The sequence below is a fragment of the Mycena indigotica genome (genome assembly GCF_014461135.1).
Source record: "Mycena indigotica strain 171206Taipei chromosome Unknown Mind.scaff0016, whole genome shotgun sequence".
In the NCBI taxonomy this organism is placed as follows: Eukaryota; Fungi; Basidiomycota; class Agaricomycetes; order Agaricales; family Mycenaceae; genus Mycena; species Mycena indigotica.
In genome coordinates, this window is record NW_023503015.1 from 77,290 (window position 1) to 100,491 (window position 23,202).

The 23,202-nt window shown below is 50.4% G+C and overlaps 4 protein-coding genes across 4 annotated transcripts; 1 reads left to right on the forward strand and 3 right to left on the reverse strand.

The window, feature by feature from the left end:
• Positions 1-4,391: 4,391 nt before the first annotated feature.
• Positions 4,392-5,410, reverse strand: MIND_01343200 (BTB domain-containing protein; the record flags this gene model as incomplete). Its single annotated transcript, XM_037369874.1, has 2 exons — positions 4,392-5,112; positions 5,160-5,410. 2 exons carry the CDS (start codon positions 5,408-5,410, stop codon positions 4,392-4,394), a joined length of 972 nt encoding a protein of 323 aa, XP_037213430.1.
• Positions 5,411-7,887: 2,477 nt separating this feature from the next.
• MIND_01343300 (BTB domain-containing protein) lies at positions 7,888-9,347 on the reverse strand (the record flags this gene model as incomplete). Its single annotated transcript, XM_037369875.1, has 4 exons — positions 7,888-7,924; positions 7,979-8,725; positions 8,774-8,940; positions 8,991-9,347. The coding sequence occupies 4 exons, from the start codon at positions 9,345-9,347 to the stop codon at positions 7,888-7,890; spliced, it is 1,308 nt and encodes a 435-aa protein (XP_037213431.1).
• Positions 9,348-9,632: 285 nt separating this feature from the next.
• Positions 9,633-11,031, forward strand: MIND_01343400 (BTB domain-containing protein; the record flags this gene model as incomplete). Its single annotated transcript, XM_037369876.1, has 4 exons — positions 9,633-9,901; positions 9,950-10,608; positions 10,687-10,920; positions 10,976-11,031. The coding sequence occupies 4 exons, from the start codon at positions 9,633-9,635 to the stop codon at positions 11,029-11,031; spliced, it is 1,218 nt and encodes a 405-aa protein (XP_037213432.1).
• A 3,239-nt stretch (positions 11,032-14,270) lies between these two features.
• Positions 14,271-15,759, reverse strand: MIND_01343500 (uncharacterized protein; the record flags this gene model as incomplete). Its single annotated transcript, XM_037369877.1, has 8 exons — positions 14,271-14,521; positions 14,579-14,973; positions 15,020-15,154; positions 15,209-15,273; positions 15,328-15,393; positions 15,443-15,540; positions 15,594-15,679; positions 15,734-15,759. 8 exons carry the CDS (start codon positions 15,757-15,759, stop codon positions 14,271-14,273), a joined length of 1,122 nt encoding a protein of 373 aa, XP_037213433.1.
• Positions 15,760-23,202: the final 7,443 nt, after the last annotated feature.

Below are 23,202 nucleotides of genomic sequence, written 5' to 3' on the forward strand. Positions count from 1 at the left end.
ATTACCTATATAAGTCATCTACTCAGTGAGATATCACTGGGTTAGATGTAGATCAGCTATGAATTGGCCAGTGCTAGCACAATTATTTAGCTGTAAGTATAGGTCACTTAATGAAAAATGTTTGTATAGTTGAAATATCCAACTTTAATTTTGTGACAATCTGTGAAATTCTCTGACAATGGTACAGCTAGACGGTAAAATTTCCTTTTTTGAGAAATGTATCACACTAGGTCACATATATCATAGTGTGAGCCAAATGCTATGTCCTGGAGGTCTGATATTATTGCTATTCATACCAGAATACACTTGTATGATAGCTTCTTTGTAATGTGACATACCAGTGTCACATCTTATTGTCTCAGTAAGCCTGACAGTTCATAGTTCGTACCAGGCTACACAGGTGTTATTATTACTAATATGAGATCACCATGAATAGTATCATGCCAGTCACAAATGTCACAAAATGTCACACTGACCTTGTGCAATAACACAGGAAATGACTTAGAGCCTTGGGTCTCAGAGATATTGCAGTTTTATAGTCCCACTTTATTGCAGCATAGGGCTTTTTATATCATCTCTCTTCTAATTAGAATGATCACCCGTGGGCCATTCTAATTAGAAGAGATAATTGGGATTTACAGGTGATTTTGCTCAGAAAAATATTTATTTAAATTGTTCAAATCTTTTCGCTAATTCTTCACAAGGAAGATTGTGGAAGTGGCCAAGTATATGTAAATCTCAGAAGTATCAGGTCACAAATGTGACAATACTCAACAAATATAGAAGTTCTTCGATGTGATATAGTTACTGCATGTCAGCTTTATATGACACTAAGAAGCTATGGAAACACCTTGTTATACTTATTGTTTAATATCTTAAAAAAACCTACAAAATGAAATTCAAGGACCACTAGTTACTATCAGGACTCTAAACCCTTTGGATTTGTAAATATTTCCAACCCTTTTCAGTTTTTAGTAATGAATACTTATTTAAATGCCTATTTTATTTGTAAACTTGGGCAAACAAGGATTAAATGCCGATAAATAGTTTAAATGGTTTTCACTTTAAATACAGTCAGATCAATATCAATAATGCTATTCAAGTATTTTAGAACCTCAGAAAGGCTTGGACACATTTTATAACTAATACTTCATCACTATGAAGCTCATATTACATCTCCTTAGTACTGAATAGCATTTTATCTTTCTCAATTTGGCAATATCATCAATGGGAAGTTTACTTTTGCTATCTATTTTCTACTGAAAAAGGACTATTGCAGCTTAAATGAATATTTTTCTCATTGGTAGATACATATAAATTGACACAATATATGGCAAAATTTGAGGACAGACTGCACCATTTTGTCTGATGTGAAGAAGATTTATAAATAGTTTTGAACATTTATCACTTGTTTTTCTTTTTATTTTATTTAAGAAATTTGACAAACAAAAAAGAAAATAGTAGAAGCCCTTGTTTATATCTTTCAATTCAAAAGCACAACATATAGGACTATAAGCAATGGAATTTTTTTTACATGGATGATATACTTAAAAAGACGCATAAAATAACGATGAGGATTAAGGGGGATGGCAAAAACTGGCTGTGGGTACTAAAATTAGCACCTGGTATTGTATCAAAGGGACTGGGTGATGGTCCAAATGAGAAGGATGGTCCACTTATAGTATTGGTTGGGGTGCCACCTACTGGCAATGCTGATTGAGACAAAATGGGAGCCCCTGAGCCCACATTGTTTCCAGATATATATATACGACTAGTGTCAACAGTGTCTGCTGTACCCAGGCTATTCCATGGGGCCATTCCATAGATGCCAAGTGAAGCTGCAGGTGAGAAGGATGCATCTGGCATCCTGCTAAGGCCAAGTTCATCAGTTACTGGCACTGCTAGCCAAGTTGTATCAGTGTGGATAGTATCTGTAGAGCCGTCTGAGTAGTTGATCTGAATAACTGCAATGAAACCTGCAGGTGAAGGGGTGCTTATAGTGTTGACCAAGGGGAAATTTGTTACAAAGAACTCAAACGTATTGGTGGTTGCAGTCAGTGGTGTAGTCACATATGAGGCAAATTGCCAGGATGCAAGGATATTTCCTGCACTATCTGGAACTGAGTCTGTTGCAGGGGATGATACATACTATAGTATTTTACTCAGTTCGAATGTCACACGTCACACTGCCGATTTTATACAAATTTTTTTCACATGTCACGCAGATTTAAGCAAAAAGACGTCCCAAAAGGGTAATTTTTGACATTTCCGGGCGCCTCCGGCGCCAACAGTTGCCTAATTAGGCAATAATTCGAATTGAAATTTTCGTATTGAATGTCACGCTAAAAATGGCATTCGAATTGAGTTAAATAGTACAGTAGTGGCCATTGGCATAGAGCAAGAAGAAGTTGTCTGCAGAGGCAACAATAAATGCAGAGGAGGCAGTTTTCCCAGGGGGTGAGGTAACAGTCTTGCGAAACCCAACGCTCCCAACTGCTGCACTAGCATTGGCATTGAGTGTAGACCATATCCAGTTGCTTCCTTTGAGATCAGCTGAGCTCAGGTCAGGCTCTGTTATCTGAATCCCAGTGCCCCACGGCCCTCCACCAAACTTTGCCACAACTTGGGCATTGATGAACTGAGTAGTATTGCTTGGAAGGGGCCAGTCCAGTGGTATATTCCCAGAAACCTTCCAGTTTGTGTCACTAGCAAATGTAGTGTTGGAGCCATCATTATAGAATACACGAACAAAAGCCAGAAAGCCTGCTGGTGTATGGCCTGGTGGTGAATCATTGTAGTTGACAGCAAGTGCTGAGATTGTATTGCTGGTGGAATTGAGGCTTGTGGTGAGGTACTGTCCATCTGCCCAATTTGGCGATGCTGAGGCTCCAATAGGATGGCCATTAACCCATATGGTAAAGTTGTTGTCAGCTGCCACTATGATGGAAGCACTGAAGGCAGTTTTCCGTGCAGGAGAGGAGAATGTGTATATGAATCCCACGGTTCCTGGGGTGGCTGATGTAGCAAGGTTGGACTGAGGGAGCCAAATCCAAGATGCAACTTGAAGATCACTACTGACATTAACAGTTAGCCGATTTGATAGCGATAGGAGATTGGCAGCCACTAGAGTAAGAAATCAGAGACGAAGGGGAAGTGAGCATTTAAGCACACCTGTAGAGAAACTTGAATGGGTGGAGAGGATGATGAGAACCACTAGTAATTGTTGTAGCCATGACAGTGTGCCCCAGTGAGCCATTTTCAAGGTGAGTGAGGGAGTGCAAGACACAGAGAGAATGATATATAGCACGTAAAACTACTAGAACCGCCCTTTTAAGTTCTTATGGAAGAAGATCAGCATTCTCCATGTCACCGGTTCAACGATTTGCATTGATGTGATTCTCTTCCAAAGATACTCTTCTAAATTCTCACAATCAATCCAATAACCGCAGAAGTATTGAAGTCAGCTGGCCCAAAACAACAGTGAGCTGAGCATTGAAAGAGTGTGTTCAGCTTGGAATTATCATTGGTAGATGCCATTATAATTTAGCTGCCACTCCATCAGGGAAAAACAAAATCAAGATAGCAAAGAGGGGTGGAATATAGCACATATAGCACCATATAGTAATCCACACATCTATATTGCAGAGTATAGCACACATAGCTAATAGAGTGTCTATATAGCATTGTATAGCAAATGTAAGTTCAATATAGCATATATAGCATTGCAGCTAGCTATGTAGAACAATAATAGCATAATATAGCTATACATATATCTATGTAGTAGTATATTGTTTAGTGAAGCTTGGCAGTAGGTAATGATTGGTCTAATATTCAATTGCCCTATTACTTGGACTACTATATAGTACATATAGCTCAACATTGCAGCTCCATTTTTTCCTGATGTCTAAGTCTGCGGAAGTTCCAGCTGGAAGCCTCGCACACTTATCTTCACATGAAGTTTAATTATACTGACCACTAGGAACCACCTACGGTGGACCAAATGTGGTTGACCTTCTCCCTCAGCTTCGCAGGTCAACTTCTATGATACCGCAATACGATGACTTGCCATTAAATCTTCGGAGTGAATCTGAGTAATCCACCTGGAGTAAGTGCAGCAATTGTGAGTGACAGCAAGTCCGCATATTTTGCGATATGATATATCGAAGGAATCGGAAGGATCATGATGCAGCAGTTGCCAGTTGGAATCAAGAGGATAGCACATCCGAGTCTTGCTTGCAATTCATCAGCTCAGCAGCACAAGATGTGATAAGCAACAAGGAGAGAGAGGAAGTGGAACACAGGCAAATGTTCGCAATGCGGGTAACGACCGCAACAGCATCTTTCTCCAGGTCGCAATTAGCATGGTATGTGGATTAGTGGGAGGCTATATGCTAATCCCATTGCACATCTGGAGCGAAGGCATCCTGCCGGATCTTCTCCAGCTCCTCCCAGCCCGGCAGGTCGAAGATCTGGGGTAGCCGCGCCCAGAAGTCCGTGCGGGCGGCTGCATACAGCGTCTCCATCTCGGTCAAACAGGCCACACAGACAGATTTGCGCAGCGAGGTCCAGTAGGCGGGCTCCACGATTTCCAGCGGCAGCCGCATCGCCGCCTCGGTGTTGTAGTGCCTGCGGCTTTCGGCGAACTGGCGGAGGCGCACGCGCACACCGTCGCATAGGCCATTATCGCGCGTGCACGACGCGATCGGTATGGGGTCCCATAGAAACTGTAGCATGCGGGTCATCTCGGCGGTCTCCAACCGGCGGCAGCCGACGATCCAGCGCTTCTTGTCCGCCATCGAGAGCGGCGAGTCCAGGATGCACGACTCGTCGCTGAGGCGGCACATCTGGTAGAAGACGAACGGGAGGATCCAATCCATGGAGACCTGGCGCGCAGCAAGGACGACGTCGACACTGAAGTCCTCGTTCCTGTCGTTGATGAACGCGCACTTCTCGCTCTGGCTTAGACTGGCCGCGGCGAGGGTGCTCGGAAAGAGCAGCGACATCTGGCTGAGGATCCGTTTACGTAGAGAGGAGACCTCGTACTTGTGGGACATCTTCAGGACAGAGAGTAGGGTGTCAACAGGATTGTTTTGGACCTCAGGCGCTAGGTAACTGCGGGAGGTCAGGGAAATATGGCAAAGCAAAGAACGAGTACGCACTCGTAGTACAGCAGTGCCTTTAGAAAATGGGTCATATCTTCAGCTGAGTCCGGAAGGCAAACGAGCGGGCATCCGTCATACATGTCCGCATCGGGCGGCGTCGGGAGCGCCAGCATGTCCCGGAATATCGGTGAATGGGTCGCCATGAAGTCGCGAGAGATACGAAACAAAGTGTGCTCAGCCTGTAAAACCAGCCCACAGTCGCTGAACCAAAGACCCGCCGCGCGGATGGGTGGCCGGTTGACATCCATCGCGCAAGGAGGTGATGGTCGGCAATGAAGGGGGGTTTGGGACAAAAGTCAAAATTAAGTTATGTTTCATCATTGCTTTGCTAAATATGGCCAGTTTCATGCCGCATCAGACAATCAATTGATTCGCCTGATATTCCTTCCAATTCTACCACTCACCTAGTGCTGTCGATACGGCTTCTCAGATTGAAGCAAAAAACAGTCGAAGGAGCTTTTTTGTATTATAATATCGATTTTTTTTTCTATCAAGATTGCCTTTTTCTATTCATTGGGTCCTTTTAATCCTCTTCCCTCCAAACTTCTAAATATTAATCCGCGGGGTGACTCATTGAGTCCTACAAACGAAATTATGGCGCCGTTCAATTCGTACTAAACTATATACCGTGATATTGTGATTAAATTTTTTCCGCCTCACCGAGTCGGCCTCAAACCACCCGTGCCTTATGCTCGCCCACACTGCGGTCGTCCGCCAGATACTCGACCCCGCCGCTCCCCAGCTTCGAGTCGCTCCCGCGGATGTCGCGGTCCTGGTCGACCTGCACGATGTGGTGGACGTCTGCAAACCGACACCATCAGCGAAATGAAGACGGAAACGACCGCGGCAAGGGCACGCACGAATACCGCCCAGCGTATCGAGCCGCGTCGCACGCTCGCGCGGCCCCGACACGCCGCCGCCGGCCCGCGAGCCGGAGAAGCGCTCGTCGGACTTGTCGGTCGAGTTCCCCGCCTCGCCCATGCGGCGCGTGGTGAGGTTGAACAGCAGCGTGCAGCCGTAGACGCGGCCGACGACGAAGCCGGGCGCAAGCGCGATGGCAGTGTTCGGCCAGATGGCGAAGGTGATCAGTACGAGGGTAGAGACGATGGCCGTGGCGGAGCCGGTCTGAACTGTGCTGACGATCAGCCGGTGGATGATGCTGCGGGTGCTCTGGAAGGTGGCGCTGTAGCTGCGCAGCTGCACTACCAGCGCCGCGGCGATGCCGATGTCGGTGGCCACAGAGCCGATGAACCAGACCCTGATAAGGTGAGATATGCTGTTATTATAACATTGCTGGCCACGCACATTGTGATTGGGACAATCTCCTGTCTCTGGCTCACTTCCCTGTGAATAACCGACGCTATTCCCGTCCCGAAGGCGCCGCCCATGGCGGTCGTCGCGCCCAGTGCTAGGATAACGCACACGACATAGTTCTTCGACCTAAAGAGTTTAAGTTGTCAGTGCCGAAGGAATGGGGCAAGTTGTGTGCGCACAGAATGCTATACCGCCAAAGGAGATACAGCTGAACGACGAATCCGCTGATCCCGGACGTGAAGCACTTCATTCACCCTGATGAGCGGAGACGTTACTCCAGATAGCTTCTGGACTTACGTCAATTGCCCCAGCAACGGGATTCAGGGCGAGGTACGACAGGTCCCCCCAGTGGGTTACCAGCATCTGCCGCCGTGAGCAACTGAAACCCAGGAAAGAATGCGATAGATGCTCACTAGGTAAGCGTATGCACAGTTCCCCACCGTCCCCGCGGTGTCCACAAAAAGCTGGAATGCGACGAGGCAGCGCACGAATGCTGTATTTGCGCCGGGAGACCGCACTGCGTAGGATGGTTAGGCGCACCAGTCCAACGAGAGAAGATGCCGCGGACGATTCTTTTTGGAGTAGTACTGGTACGCCAGGATGAGCTCCAGCGTGAAGACCATGGCGTTGAACCATGTACCCAGCAACACCGGCCTGAAAGAGGAGTCAATCGTTGGCACCAGCAGCGAGTGGGGGCTACGCACGCGAATATGTTCTGCAGCGAAGCGGCTACCGTGCTCGCCATGGGGGGACCAGAGTGCCCGCTTGCGCAAGGAACAGAATCTATATAAGAGCCCCTCAGGCACCTTCGATTGGGGGTTAGAACTAATGCAGTCGTCCATTGAGTCGTTGCATAATTATAAATGGGGTCCGCCCGCGATGCGCCGCTGGTGGCGACGCAGCCGGCCATAGGCTACGGGGGTTCTTCCATCTGACTACTTAGCGAAAAATCGGCGAGGAAAGAAGGACTAGTGATCCACGACTGAATGGCGTCGATCACTGATGTTCCAGCGCTTCCACTCCTTTCCGTCGCGCGGACACGGCCAGCCCGAAGAACCCGGGTGGTCGACGTCCTATGTAGCTGAGGATGCATTGGTTGGATAGTTCATAGCTCCCGCACACTGCCACTCGTGCAGAGGCTGCGCTGCATCTCGTCGGAGGGCTGACTCGGCCCAGCGGAAAGGCGGAATGGCGATCTCGACATTAGCGGCTCTCGTTGGCGGAAAGGAGGACGGTCTAGCCGATGGATGATGGCGGTCGAGAGGCAATTGGCGATTGGCCACGTGCTTCGGCTGTCTCGGAGAGTTACCCAAGAGTTACCTGTCTCGTACATAACTCGGCCTGCGTTCTCGTTCTCTTGCGACTGCATTTTATAACAACGGAAGGTGCATGCGCTATACTGTAAGTGTATTCAGCTAAGTCGACACGTATGATAGCGGACACTGGCACTACACAAATTTGCGGTTTAAACGTCTTCCTCCAGCGAAAAATGATCCACCAACCGCCTGGTCCATTCCCTTCCGACCTCCCTCAAGACCCCCGCGGTGCGGTTCTTCGTGTCCACACATGCCTGCAACGGCATCTCCTGGAGGGTGCGCAGCATCTGGTCATAGTCCGGCTGGTCCGGCGCGGCGAGCAGCGCCACACGAACGGCGGTCCGCCAGGCGTTGTGGCATACGGCAGAGGTGGGACATTGATTCGAACAGAGCTGGATGTGGAAGAGGAGGTGGTCGGTGATGCGGGCCCACGAAAGCGACAGCGAGCGGTGGGCCTGCAGGAGACGCAGGTGCTGAGTATCGCCGAGCGATGTCGATGAGATATGGATAGGGGTGTAGAGGTCGGAGACACGGGGCTCGGGAAGGGGACGGGCCTGGTTGAGCGACAGCAGTTGCGCGTAATGCATAACGCCGACCATCGTTTTGACATCGCCCGTGCAGCCGTTAAGGGTTAACATTCGGGCCACCACACCAGCCACATCCGCCCCAGCGCCAAGCTTGTGACGGGCCCAGGCAGAGAACACGGATTCGGTGAGGATGGGGGCCGCGCAAGTTTGGCTGAAACGCAAAAGCTCGAGAAACGCCTCGTCGGAGCAGCCACGCAGGGCGTCAGGCTGGGAGAGCTTCCCGGTGACTACCAGCTTGACCCACTCCTCGAACGACTCAATCCTGTACTTGTTGGCGAAGCGTCCGGCGACGGCGAGCTGCGGGAGGTCTGCAACGGTGATATTCTCGTCGCGCAGTTGCAATGGGCTGTAGGCTTTCGTGAGTAAGCCGAAAGGACTTCAGGTTTTGACGCACTTGGAGTAAAGGAATCGCAAATACGCCCGCAGGTCGTCCGGCGTATCCCCCTCAAGGATTATTGGCCGCTCGTCACTGTCCCCCTCCGAGTCCTCGAGCGCCAGCGCCAACAGCGCGCCAAACAGCGCGTGCTCATCGCTCTCCGGCGCCAGCAGGTGTTTGTGGATCTGCGACAAAATGAATGAATGACAGCGGCGAGAAAACGTGAGAGACACACCTTGAAAAGCGTGTCGCCAACTCTGACTATACAGTTCCCATCCATCTTGTAGAAATGCCCATCGCGAAAACCGGGGGTCGATGCTGAGACCGTGGCAAGGCCGACAATGGGGGCGGCAGACGATGACGCCGGTTGAGAGAGTGGGAGTAGGGTGGGAAACGGTGCTGAGAGTGGGCGTGGCTGAGTTAGGGGGCGTGGCTGGGGCCTCAGTGTTGCACTGGATGAAGGTGTCGGTGTTGGAGGCGTGGAGGGACCAGCTACGGAACCCACACGTTGGCGGCGGTTGGGGCGCGTGCTTGCAGAGGCAGACGGGCTCGCGTCATCGCGCTCTGAGACCCGGCGCGTGCGGGTCGACATGGCCGTCGGAAAGAGGGAGCGAAAATTTACGATCAAGCGATCGGGTGATGGGCACGCAAAGTGGGCCATACCGGGTAGGATTGGGATGAAACACAATCTTGATTTTGGCACCAAAGTACTCTTCTCTTTTGACCGTCACCTCATAACTTGCACCAACAGTCAAACACTCAACACTAGACTCTATGATAGTCTATTGAAAGCGGATCCATACAGCTATCCTTACCGCCGATGGGTTTTGACGCACGTGTGAACACTTGCCCTCTGTCCTTCTGACCATCATCTGCTATGAACGTGGATCGCACCGTCAAGGCACCACCACCCGCGCGTGCGGACGGGCTTTGGTTCAGCGACTGCGGGCTTGTGTTGCGTGCAGAGAACACTGTTTTCCGTGTCTCTCGGGACTTCATGGCCACACATTCGCGGATATTCAGGGATATGCTGGCGCTGGGCCCTGCCCCCACCGACGCAGAGACCTTTGACGGCTGTCCGCTTGTGGGCCTCCCCGACTCGGCCGAGGACACCACCAAGGTCCTCAAAGGCCTCCTCTACCACGAGTGCGTGCTCCACCTCGCCCTCGACTTGCGTGCTTACACTGTCCCTAGTTTCCTCAGCTTCAATGCGACGGACAACACGATAGCGGTGCTGCTCTCTATTCTGCGGATGGCCCACAAATACGAGGTGTCTTCTCTCCTGAAACGGAGCCTCCATCATGTGTCGCTCCTCTTCCCGACCACACTCGCTGCGCTGGACACATCCGGCCAGCGGCACCAGAAGGCGGCCGGCCCGGGACCCGGCGTCGACTGGCCGACCGTAATCCTCACTGCGCGGCGGGTGTCAATGGAGTGGATGCTTCCCGTTGCCTTCTACTGGATGTGCTCGCCCACCTACGAAGGGGCGATCCTCCGCTCGCCGCTGAGTGTGGAAGACAAGCAACGCTGGGTCGTCGGTCTGCGACAGCTCGACACACAAGAGCGGTGGGAAGTGCTAGCATTCCTCTCGGCAGCCCCCAACCCGGGGTGCCCGTCCAAAGAGCAGTGCGCACAGAGCCGAGCCAGCGTCCGTCTGGCCGTGGACCAGTTCATGCGCTCCAGGCCCGCGGAGCCCTTGGGCCTGCCACTCCATCTCTGGGGGCCGGTATCGTGGAATTCGCTGGAAGCCCAAGTGTGTCCGCTGTGTGTTGCGGACATGCGGGCCGCCCATCGGGCCGCGCGGGAAAGCCTCTGGGCGAGGCTGCCCCAGATTTTCGATCTGCCCAGCTGGGGTGAGCTGGAGACCTTGAAGCGCGATGCACTAAACTCTGATCTTTAATCTACTTCAACTTGTGCGATACTCTGTTCAGTCACTGCACCAACTTCAGTGCCTATATCATATTTCGGAAATTACCCGAAATTAGGCCCGATCGGGGAACGATTGCCGATGGAAACGCGTGCTGTCACATCAAACGTCTTTTCCTTCTCACAGCCATCCACAATGGGAGCACATCAGAACAGTTTGATGGGTTCCCGCTCTTTCGCCGGAGTATCCGACCCGATTCGTGATATGACCGGCATTCCTCATCCATTACTTGCTACGAGTGTGTTACCCCGTTTCTCTTACGCGTCTCTTTGGTATGCTTACAAGTAGGCTAGGAGCTTTTTGCTGCTGGCAGTCGTTCGTCTTGGGTGTCGTCAAGGGTGTCGTGTAAGTATAAACGTTGTAGCGCAACATCCGGCCAGCCCCGCTGTCATCCACCACCTCCTATTCTCTTCCACTTCGTCATCATTCCCGCCAGCTCCTGCCCGGGCTGTAATCATGCAAGATTATAATCAGAGGAACCCTATCCAGAGGTACGTATGCCGTCTTCCAAGCTCGCACGCCCACTCGAAATGACATTAGGTTAGTAGCTCCACAAGTATCAGACGAGGTACCGCACCGCAACTCGAACGTTCCCTTTGGCTTGAATCGACGAACCTGCACCCTGTCCGGGGAGACTAAGACATGCTTCCGCCCTCAGGCTCTCGGCCAACTCGACCTGAGCCCCTCTCCGTCACCCGTCAGAAGCGCTTGCAATCGAAGACTTTCCTTAATGCAGCGACGCGCGGATCGGCGCGACTATTTCCTCGCCAAGTTGGCGAGAGGAGCCTGTTGGCACGGATGTCGCCATTCAATACCTGATCTGCGCTGCGCGACACCCAGCGGCGCTCATAACGCCCCCCCTCCCATGCCAACGACTCAATGCCGGGAGTGCATTTGACCAATCGAATGTACCTGACTCAGAAAGGCTTCGAATCTTGGATATATAGAACGGGGCCGGGGGCCGCGCGGATGCAGACGCTCCATCCGATTTCCTCGCCCGCGCTACCATGGCGAGCTCAGTCGCCGCCGCGCTGCAGACGGTCTTTGCGTGCGTGGTGTCCTCGCACGATTCGATGAGGAACTGACTGTCTTGTAGGCCGATTTTCATTGGTACATGTCTAAACTTCATGGTCTACACGCTCGAGCTCCTCCTCGCCTACCAGTACTATACCAACAAGAACTGTGCGCCGTGCTCACGCTTCCTGCATCTGAGAGACCAGCTTACTCGCGCTCACAGTACGATCGCCCGGCGCAAACACGACGTTCGTGCGCTGGCTTGTGGCGTTCCAGCTGCTTGTCGACACCGCGGGGACCATGGGCGACTGCGCCGGCGCATATCTGGTACCGTGACCCCATGTTTTCCTCGCTGATTCCGTCGCTCAACGAGTGTAACAGATGCTGGTTACCCATTGGGGCGACTTATCATACCTTGCGCGGAATCCTCCGGCCGGTGCAATCGACGTGCGTCCTCCAGCGCGTCAACAATTGCCACTACTAATGCCCCTGTTCGTAGTGCCTGACGTCCGGGATTAGCGGATTCATCGTCCAGCTGTATCTCATCTGGCGCTACAGTATTCTGTGCGTTCATCGTTACCCGCTTCCGCCGCTGACGACTTAAGCCATCCCCTGTAGGTCGAAGAATTATGTCCTTTGCCTCATCTTCGCCCTCGCGGCGACGACCGCCCTGGCCGGCGCCTTCGGGACAGGAATACTGTCAATAATTGTCAGGGAGGTCAGCGAGCGACAGAAAATCGTCCCAATAATAATGTGCGTAGCCAGCCTCGACGCCGGTGGCTTATCGGAGTCTCACGTTCACAGGGTCTGGTTCATAGCCTCTGTGGTCACCGACATCGCCGTGGCCGTAGCCCTCGTGATACAGCTGCGCAGCTTCCGGACGAGCTTCAAGAGCACGCGGAGCGTCATCCACCGCCTCATCGTCAGCACAATCCAGACCGGCTCGGCCACGGCTGTCGTCTCCGCGCTCGTGCTGATCACGTTCGCGGTCTGGCCGCACACGACAATCTCAGTCGTCCCCGCGTTCATCATCGGCCGCCTCTACGGCTGCACGCTGCTGTTCAACCTGACCACGCGCCGCATGGGCGATGCCGGCAACTCGACCGACTCCGACGACCACTTCTCGGGCTCGCGGGCCGGCGCAGGGACTTCGGGCCCGCGTGCCACGCGGCTCGACACGTATGGCGGCATCCGTGCGTCACGCTTTTTCTTGGTTTACTTTCTCCGCTCATCGAGTTGCTGCAGACGTCCACCACATTGTGCAAGTGGATAGGGACCACGACATCCGTGGAAGCGATAAGAAGCTGGGAGACAGCGTGTCTGTGAATTCAGGGAACCATTAAATATAGGATGCATCTCCACGAAAAACGAGATAGAATACAACCGAGATACCACTGAGCGATGACTCGAACTCTGATTATTTGAAAGCAGGAATGAAGGCCAGCGAAAATCATGTGTGTTTGTCTTCAATTATAACATTCAAGTTCAAGCATACATGTACAGTTACAAGGGTTCAACATTCATTATGCTCCTTTGATGGCCTCTCTGTCGTGAGTCATTCAATGTCGCCTCCCGACCTCCCCTCACCCGTGTCGCTATGTGCCGTCTCCGAATCGCACCCCCGCGCATAGCCCCCGGGTCCTTTCTCGGGATCGTGCACGTCTGCGTATGAAATGGGGACTGGCATCCGCGGGCTGATGATGGCCTGATGGAAATAGCACCGCCACCCAAATCTTGTCCGAAGCAACGCCCAACTGTAATATGAAGACATTTGACCTCTCGAATGAGTATCCTAGTTAGAAGTATATACAGTACATGTGTAGATACAGTAATTATACAAAAAAGTCAGCAATACAAGAAATTATCGTAGTCATTAGTATGAATTATAGCTCAGCATCCTCCATCTCGACATCTTCCTCATCCTCCAACTCCATGGCCTGACCAGAAGTACCCGTTTGAGCGCCGCTGACATGGCTGCCATAAATCAAGCCACGCTCGTCCATCATTGTTGCATATTTTGTCAAGAATTCCTTCAAAACAGCCATTTTCTTCTCCACTGAGAGCTTTGATGTGGCCGGGAGGTCAACCCCACGATAACGAAGGGCGGCTAGTTGTGCCTTGATAAGATCCCCAGTCCATTTCCTCTTTCCTGGTGGAGGCGCGTCCAAATCAACCCGTCGAATCAATCGCAGCGCGTCCATCTTTGCTCGGATCTCTTCAGCCTTTCGCGCCCGCGCTGCCTCCTTCTCTCTGTTGATCTCAATGAGCTTCTGACGAAGGGCACGCTGAGCAAACTTCCTCTGCTTTTCCAGCCCACTCTCATCGATCCGGCGTGCTTCTCGCATGATGAATTTGTGGTCCTCTGGTGTGAACAGCGCATTCATGAAATGAATGGTCTCATTTGTCGAAAACATGACTTGGGCGTTGAATTGGTGAAGCGACATGGTCGGCTTACCTCGCATCATGACCCGGAATCGACCCAGTAACCCTTCGTTAACGTCGTTTGTCGTTGCCATCCATGCCAAGAGGCGCTCAGCAGCAGTGAGCTCATCTACTGTTCCTCCCGGTGCGAACTCAGCTGAGAAACGTGTCCATGTTGCCAGCGCGCCGCGAAAGAAGGCCAAGGTTATTGCACGAAGGTGAGGGAGCCCGACTGCCAGTTTGAATACCGCGTCCATAGCATCCTGATCGTGCCATTCCCCAGAAACTTGCGAAGCGATTATTGCTGGTGTCCGCAAAGCGATATCCAAACTCAGAAACATGAGTGTCTGCCTGCCCAAGTTTCTCGTCTTTATTCTCCAAGACTTTTCCTGCAAGTCCCATGGCTTAATAATGAAATGTGAGTGCCCAACAACAAGTTAGAAACAAAAGCGCAGCCTCACAGACACTCGCCAAGGGGTCGTGCCGACTCGGAGTCTGTGTGCTCCCTGCGGCTACGCGCCACTGGGAGGCCTCCCCCGACACGTTTGTCACCGTCCTGTTGGTCGCCTCGCCCATGCGGCGGCGCGCGGTCAAGTTGAAGAGCAGCGTGCACGTGTACACCCGGCCGACGATGAAGCCGGGGGCGAGCGCGATGGCCGTGTTCGGCCGGACGGCGAACGTGACGAGAACGACGATGGACACGGTGGCCGTGGCGGAGCCGGTCTGGACCGCGTTCACGATCAGCCGGTGCACCATGCTGCGTGTGCTCTGGAATCCGCTGTCGTAACTGCGCAACTGGAAGACAAGCGCGGCGGCGATGCAGACGTCGGTGGCCACCGAGGCAGCGAACCACACCCTGTCAGACGGTCAAAGGGTGGCGGTTGATTGTTTGCAGTACGTACGTGGTGATCGGGACGATCTTTTGGCGCTGGCTCACCTCCCTGTGGAGCAGAGAGGCGATCCCCGTGCCGATCCCACCACCGAGGGAAGTCATCGCTCCGAGCACAAGAATGCCACAAACTACGTAGTTTTTGGACCTAAGAGATCCACTGCGTCAGCGCAAGCGAGATGCGATAAAGGAGCCGACGCACAAAATACTGAATCGCCAAATAAGGTATAGCTGAACGACGAATCCGCTGAAGCTAGACGTTATGCACTGCTCTTGGTAAATGGAAAGTCCTGCGACAAACTTGGGAGGGAAGAGACTTACGTCAACTGCACCGGGCAAGGGGTTTAGAGCGAGGAAGGACAGGTCGCCCCAGCGCTTCACCAGCATCTACACAGCTTCAGGGAGGTCACTGAGAGAGACAGCGCTCGGAACCTACGAGATATGCATACGCCGCATTCCCCATGGACCCTGCCGTGTCGGCCACCAGCAACAACCCGACCATACAACGCATTAACAGCGTGTGTTGGCCGTCTGCTGCGCAGGGCGGGCAGAGTCAGCGAAGAACCGAAAGGCGGAGGACGACGCACACTTCTTCTGGGCATAGAACAGGTATACGAGGAGCAGCTCCAGCGTGTATATCATCGAATTAAACCATGTGCCGAGGAGCACCGGCCTAGCGAGACCGGGGTTTAGTCGAATCAGGACCGGAGGGAGGGTAAGGACGCACGCAAAGATATTCTCGAGCACAGTCATGACCGAAGGTACGAGTAGTGGAGTAATGCATGGCGTCGGATGCCGCCGGACTTATAGCCCTTCGAGACAGGGCATATCCACTTGGTCTGAGACAGCCGTCGCGGAACTCGGAGGAGAGTAGCTTGCCTTGACTCAGAAAGTCGGTGGATGAGCGGAAACATATCACTGGTACTCACCTCGCTATACGTTTGGCTCTGCTCTGGGCAGGGCTGGCCCGGTTGAAACTTGACGCAAGATTGGCTCCGAGCCTCCGACTCTTGGTCGATCATGATGAAGAGACTCCCGTCGAACTCAGGCACAGAGCTAAAACGGACTGGCGGTCGACCAAGTGGGAACAAGACGAAGAGTCGAAGACAGGTTGACGTGTCAGTCATGATCAAGGTGCACCACGTCGTGTCAGGTCACATCACGTCACACCATATGTCACATCACACCACGTCACATCACCTCGCAATTTTGCAAATTTGTGAATCAACACATTTTTCAAGCAATCAGTGGCCCACCAGCAACCTTGGGAATGTGTGCTGAAATATCAAGAAAAATTATTCCCAGTGCTTCCAAAAATCGGGTGTGATGGTGACATACTGAATTGATTGAAATAAACATGAATTAATTTACACATGTTTATATACATTTCTTGGTGAAAGAAATACTATATTTCAATTGCATGGAAACAGAAATCAAAACAATAACTTTTTGCTTGTGTTTCTTAAGCTCTGGCCCTAGGGCCAGGCAGGACCTGTGGGCTTAAGCCCAGGCTTGAAAATCACTATTTCAGACACAAAGAAAGCTGACCTTCCCCTGGTCATAAAAAGACTATTTAAAAGATGGGCTTTCAATGCTTCTTTCTATTTATACCAAAAGGTCACCTTGGTGCAAAAACAAACAAAAGATTGCTTGAAATTGCCCCTTTCCATATTCCTTTTTGGGCAGTGATTTTAATGACACAGAAAGGTACTTAGCAAGATGTTCTTTCTCTTTCTCTCATCAAATTACCTAAATTACCAACTTTACTTTCCAAATTACCTCAGATTCCACCTGATTCTCCCTCAGCTACCATGAGTCTCTTCAAAATATCCACAATTTCTTTGGGAATTTTGGGGCCAAAGGCACCAGATCGGACAAAAATTTACCATATAGCAACTAATTTGGGGCCAATTTCTGCCAGATATGTGTGACTGACAAAGAAAATTCATTGGCTTAAGCCTTGTGTGATGTGTAACTAACAAACTGATTATTAAAATAGTACAGTATAAGACCATATATCTCAAAAATCAACAACAGCACCAAAGTTTACCTATTATATTCAAAATAAGTGACAAATTACTATGATATATGACAATTTTTTTACCTAACAAATTAGGGTAATGATGATGTGGCACTATATTTTAAAGAATATTTGGGCTTGAGTATGGTACAATTATTGTCAGATACAATTTTTACAACTGTTATTGCATATTGTCAGGAGAACCTCCCTTTCAGCCCCCTAGTTCTGATTCTGATTCTGATTCTGATTCTGATTCTGATTCTCCATCTTGCCCACACAATCACCGAACACCCTCCTGACGGTCGCCCTGGGACCTTGCCTGGGACGCCGTCCAGGCCTTCTGTGCCCGACAGTGGCAGCTACGGACAAGCAGTATATAGTTGGCTACCTAGCAGCCGGACCCTTAGAGTTTCTTCTCTTTGGATCCTCCCCTGCCAGGTCAGCTTCATTTGTATTTGCTTACCAATGTTCATGCTTTGGATCCTCCCCTGCTAGGACCTTGATCTCTGCGCCACGAACAACGTGACCGTGACAGCACATGCCCGCCCAGCCCATGCCCGCTGTCACTGCAACCTCACACGCACGTGGCCTTGCACCACCGCGAGCGCCCACACACCGTCGCTGGCGGGCGCTCAGCACACTGCAATGTTACCCGCACGTGCCGCCTTCACCACCGCTGCGCCGACCTACGCCCAGCACAAGCCCGCCCGCGCCGCCCACGCCCACTGTGGCTTCGTTACCGCCCAAGGCAAACTGTCTCGTTCGCGCCGCTGCCGAGTGACTCGATGTTCCGCTGTTCAGTGTCCCGCGCACGTGAATCTGTCACCGTCACCCCCGCTTTATCACTCGACAAAGCTGCATCACATGACTTACTGAACACCGAATATCGAGTCACGCGCGTCTCCCTGCCTTGTGGCCACATTGCGGCGGGAGACCCGCCCCTTCATCACTGTGGCCACATTGCCTTGCACTGGGTGAATTTGACATACTACATCGAAATGCCACTATATGGTGCTACACTATCTGTGTTCTCTCATTGCTGTGGTGGGGTATAATGGTAACCTGGGTTGTTGCCACTCAGCCTCGACCCGCTTGGGGTTCGATTCCCTGTCACAGCATCTCCATAGAGTGCCATTTTTGGCTCCTTTTTTTTTTTTTTGACATCATGTGTCATGGATTCCCTTCCTCTTGAACTCATTGACGCAATTGTCAACCTTGTTGATGCCACTGTCTGCCATTACCTACTATGTTGACAAGCATGGAAATTGACTATGCCTGAAATGTCTCAAATCTATAGATTTTCTTGATTTTCAATACACAACACACAATGACACTCACAACCACTATTATCTAAATAGTTGCACAAAAGGCCAAGTTTGTAGTGTTTTGCAGCGCTTTCTGATCATGTGAGATGCTGTCAAAACATCGGAACTAGTGTGGGAAGGTTACCATAGTACTGGTTTGACACTGGGGCTATGCTTGAGAATGCTTCTCAAGGCTATGTGTACTAGACTAAAATAGGATTTTGCTTCTCAGGACCTTGCTTCTGAAGGCACAGCCTCTCTGACTTCAAATGACTCAATATGACTTAAAGCAGTGCTAATAGCGCTTCTCGGTCACATCATTAGTTTAATTATCCTATCATTAGTTATTTTTCTGAGAAGTATATAAGGAGCTTAAATGTAGTAGCTAATTAACGAATTACACCTCATCTCTTACTTTATTTGGCAAGGAAGCAAGGCAGCTAGACAGCTAGTATCACAACTAGGCAGCTAGGAAGCAAGTCACAGGTTTATTATAGGTACAGGTGCAGGTTTATTGCAGGTTGCAAGGAAGCAAGGAAGCTATTTGAATTGCACTACTAAAACAGGTTTTATAACTTGTTTTGAGTTTGTGTTTTGTGTTAAGTGCAAATATATTCTCTTGTTAATTCAGAACATTTGAGAGGTTGAGCCATATTACTCCTTCTTTTGTGTTCTCGATCACAAACCATCTGATCTGTTGAAAGCACTAAATAAGTTAAATTCTAGTGTAATCCCTGAACATCTCTGAATAAGCTAGCTTGTCGCGGCCAGCCGTCGGGAGTAGTACATATAGGTAGGTAGGAGTGTGAATACATAAATTTTTGAAGAGACTGGGGAAGACAAAAATTTATGCATGAGCGCATAAGCGCATGATGATATATAGGTAGTAATGTGCCAGGCTTGGCCGCAAGGCCACAAATGAGACGCTCCGCCCTGAGAGTGCAACATAGGCAACTCCGGGAAAAGGGAGACGCTCACCCGAGGGGCTCCCAACCACAAGAGGGCAACTTGGGCAGCTCTGGGTGGGAGACAAAACTCGGGGCAGCCTGCGGCCAGCACGACGCCACGACTGGGTGGGAACCGACGCCAGAAGCGAGCAGCCAGACCCCCAAAGGAGCAGCGCTCCAAAGCGAAGAGCACGGCCGGCAAACGCAAAGCAGCGGCGGACACCCTACCCAGAGCGCTAGGACAGAGAGGAGGGGTGGGAAGAATGGATAGAAAGAGCAGGAAGGAAGGAAGATAACAAAGGAGAGAAGGGGGAAGGGAGAAAGAAGTGAAATAGGAAGAGCAGGAGGGAAGGAGAGTAACAGGAACATACCCTGTCCCTCAGGGAAGACCCAGGGACAGCCAAAGATCGTTCTCCACCTAAGGGAAAGCCCTAACCAATGCTTAAGGTCAGAGCACGTCCTAGAGATGAATTTTAGCCACAAAAGCTGGTATGTTTAATGGGAGGACATAAGGAAAGGGAATGGAAGGCAGAAGGAAAGAGGTAGAGTGAGGAGGGAACACGCAAAAAAGTCTTGAAGCCACACAAGATGGTGGTGTCGAGCAAGTGCTAAATGATGATGTCAGTCGCTAAAAATGATGTCAGTCTCGGCTTTGGCTGAGCGCTCCCACGCTAGCTTATCTCACGCTAGCGGCGGCTCGTGCCTCGCCCCGCTAGCTGGCAATTTGGTTAGTTGTTTCCTGCAACTCGAACCCCCGAACACACACACAAAAGTTAGGATTTGATTTGATTAGAGTTTGATTGATCATTGATCTGCTCTACTGCTCATTTTCTAAGTGTATTAATGTCCTACAAGATCTCATCGTCGGCCTCTCCTTTGCTGGGATGGCCTTTGCCAGCTTGATCTCAACCACCATTTCCGACAAGCTCTGGTTAGCGTCTGACTACTAATCATGCCCCACATTTAATGCCAACATGATTGAAGAACTTGCTACTGTCCTTGCCATTCCTACCTGCCCCGCCAGATCCAGGCTTTAAGGCTTGGCAGCAGCAGGACTTGTGTCATCCCATCGTGTTGATCTAGGTTGCGTGACATGCTCACTCATGGCCACCACCACTAGCAAACAGAAACGGAAAGCCTAAAGCCCGATTCATCTCCAAATTTGTTGGCGCATTATAGTCCCCCAGAACCTCAAACTCAAACTCCTCCCACTCCTCGTCATCTAATTCCTTGAATGATGCTGGGACATGACCATTGGTCCAATGACGGCGATGAGGAAGAGCGACACCATGCTGGTAGTAGTGCGCACGAAGTCGAGCAGGGAGTGTGTTATAGAACTCAGGCTTGAAGTAGTCGATCGAAACGTTGCGCGGAAGCCGTTCATGCCTAAGCAGGCCTTTGTAGTTGGGGTCAGCCATTTCTGGAAGCTTTCAGGTATGGAGGCTATAGCCGTTGTTGGTTGCTGACATAAGCTTCATTTGGTCCTGGTTGTGGTAGCGGAAAAAGTCGGTAGCGTTGTCGCTGCATTCTTCACGTGGATTTATGATGTATTTGCCATCAATGAGCTCGTCGTCGCTATGCGCACAGGGCTCAAGAGCCATAGTGGCTACTGTCTCGCCCCACCCATCATCATGTATTGCTTGGGTGCGGCATTGTGCATTCTGAGAAGCAAGGATGAGAAAGGCCAACTAAGGGAAATGAATGTGCTCACATCTTTGCGTCGATTCTTGCATTCCAGATATCTCGATCACGCTCCAGCCCTCCCTTCTCCTTTGTCCCCGCATTGCACTTAATAACATGCCAGAAGTAATGGCGGTATAACCGCCCAAGAAACTCCGAATCCGAAAGAGAGGTTAAGTCAACACCGCCGCGCCAGAATGCAGCACGAACAGCAACCTGCTGGAATATTTCGATTGCAAGATCTTGATGGAAAGTGTTGTATATGCTGTTAGCATCGTCATCGTAGTCGGGAGCAAAACACTTGAGGCCTGAGTTGTAATACATGCCAAGGATGATTTGGAGCCGGGCACAAGGAACCTTCAGGATCGCCTGGCTAATGCCCATCTTTCGATTTTCACCAGTCCTACATGCCTTGAGAAGATCGCGTGAGTTGTCGTCAGTGCGCTCGTTGGTCCCGCTGATCTTCTTCAGTTGATCCTCCCAGTCGTCAGGGGAAGTGAAGCGGACGTCGGAAATCGGCACCCTCTGCAGCAGAAGGTCCATCGGGGACATCCATGGTGGATTTCATACCCAGGAGGATATGCAGAACTGTATTTAAACCTCGCTATGCATAGTTAGATACAATAGAATGCCGTAGGAAACATACCTGGATTGACCGCTGTGAGGGATTCAACTCCTCATCTGCAATGCGCTCAAGCTGGGAACGCCTTTTCCGTCGTTTCCTCGCTGCCCTCTCCTCCTCCTCCTCGATTTCATTTGCTGTCTTCTGCCGTTTGCTTGCTCGTGGCGTTGACCCAGACCTATCCCTTTCCCTTCCAGCACCCAGCTCTTGCTCATCTGTCCTGTGCTCACTGCCCGCCCCACCTTCCCCACCCTCCATGTCTTCATGTGTGCGCTTGTGAGAAGAGCCCGAGCCTGAGCCTGAGCCTGAGCCTGAGCCCGAAGCTGAGGTTTCTGGCCCTTGGTCTTCCTCCATCGCAGTATGCGCTGAGCTTTCGGCAGTCTTGGCAGTGCTCGAAGAAGAATGTTTGTCGGCACTTGAGTGAGGACGTCTTTTTGCTGGCTTTGAAGCAGCCTGAGATGTTCGTGCCATTGTGGCCAAAGCAAGTTGGTAGGATGGCGAAGGGACTGAAAGAGATAGTCTGAAAGAAAGACAGACTATCTCTTTCAGTCCCTTCGTGTCATCGTGTTCAGAGGACAAAGAGCTCGAGGCTCAATTCCATGCACGTGGTAAATGCACGGGCCAGCAACTCACCATGAAAGACTTGTTCCGGGTGTTGCAGGCCATGAGCGTTAGGGTGCCCGTAGCCTCCCGGAATTCCGGGAGGCTATGAAATGCCGGCGGTGTAAACCGGTTTTTAGGTTGTATAAACCAACTGAGCCGATATGACCGGAGAGATCAAAATTGCCTTTTCAGGAAACTTTTTGCAGCAAATTTTGGTGTTTTAACTTCATGACTTTGAGATTCATAGACATTAGGGGTTGAAACAGCAAGGTTATATCAACTATCACTTGTAAGTTTGCATAACAGGAATTAGTTATATATAATATGTATAATTTACTTATCAGCAGATTTTAGAACCCCTGTCATGAATCCTTTAGAACACTTAAAAATCATGATAACCTTGATAATAATTAATCTGTATGGTTAGTATAGTATAGTCACACACCCAAGCTCCCAATAGTTACGAGGATTAATCATGATCAATATGGCAATATTAGCTGAAAGTGGGTTGAGATCCTACTTGATAAGAAATAATATATTATAATAGACCTATAAGATATGATCAAACCTACTAGCAGTATATACAAGCAATATTGGTGTAAAGTAAGTCTGGTTTGCTAGCTTCTTGCCTTTTTGGGTGCTTACTAATATGAAACCATAAAACAGGGGGTTTCCAGCCAGGGTGTTTATAAACATATAAAACAGGGGTGTTTATAAACCGGTTTACAAACACCCCTATATAAACCAAGCCCTACAATAGATAAACATGAATGTTGGTTAGTACTGCTCTAAGAGGGCATTAGTAGTGATAGGCAGCCAGCAGTATATCAACCCTCCTTAGCATATTATCTTACATCTAATCTCAAAGCCACCAGCTGATAACAGAATTCTTTGTTGATCATATTGGCAACCCAAAATCATTATATCCTTTTCTGTAAGGGAGTTTTTATTGGAAGGTAAGATGTTACATAAGATTTTGATGCCATCATAGGGCCTAACTAGGGCCTAAATAAATTCCTG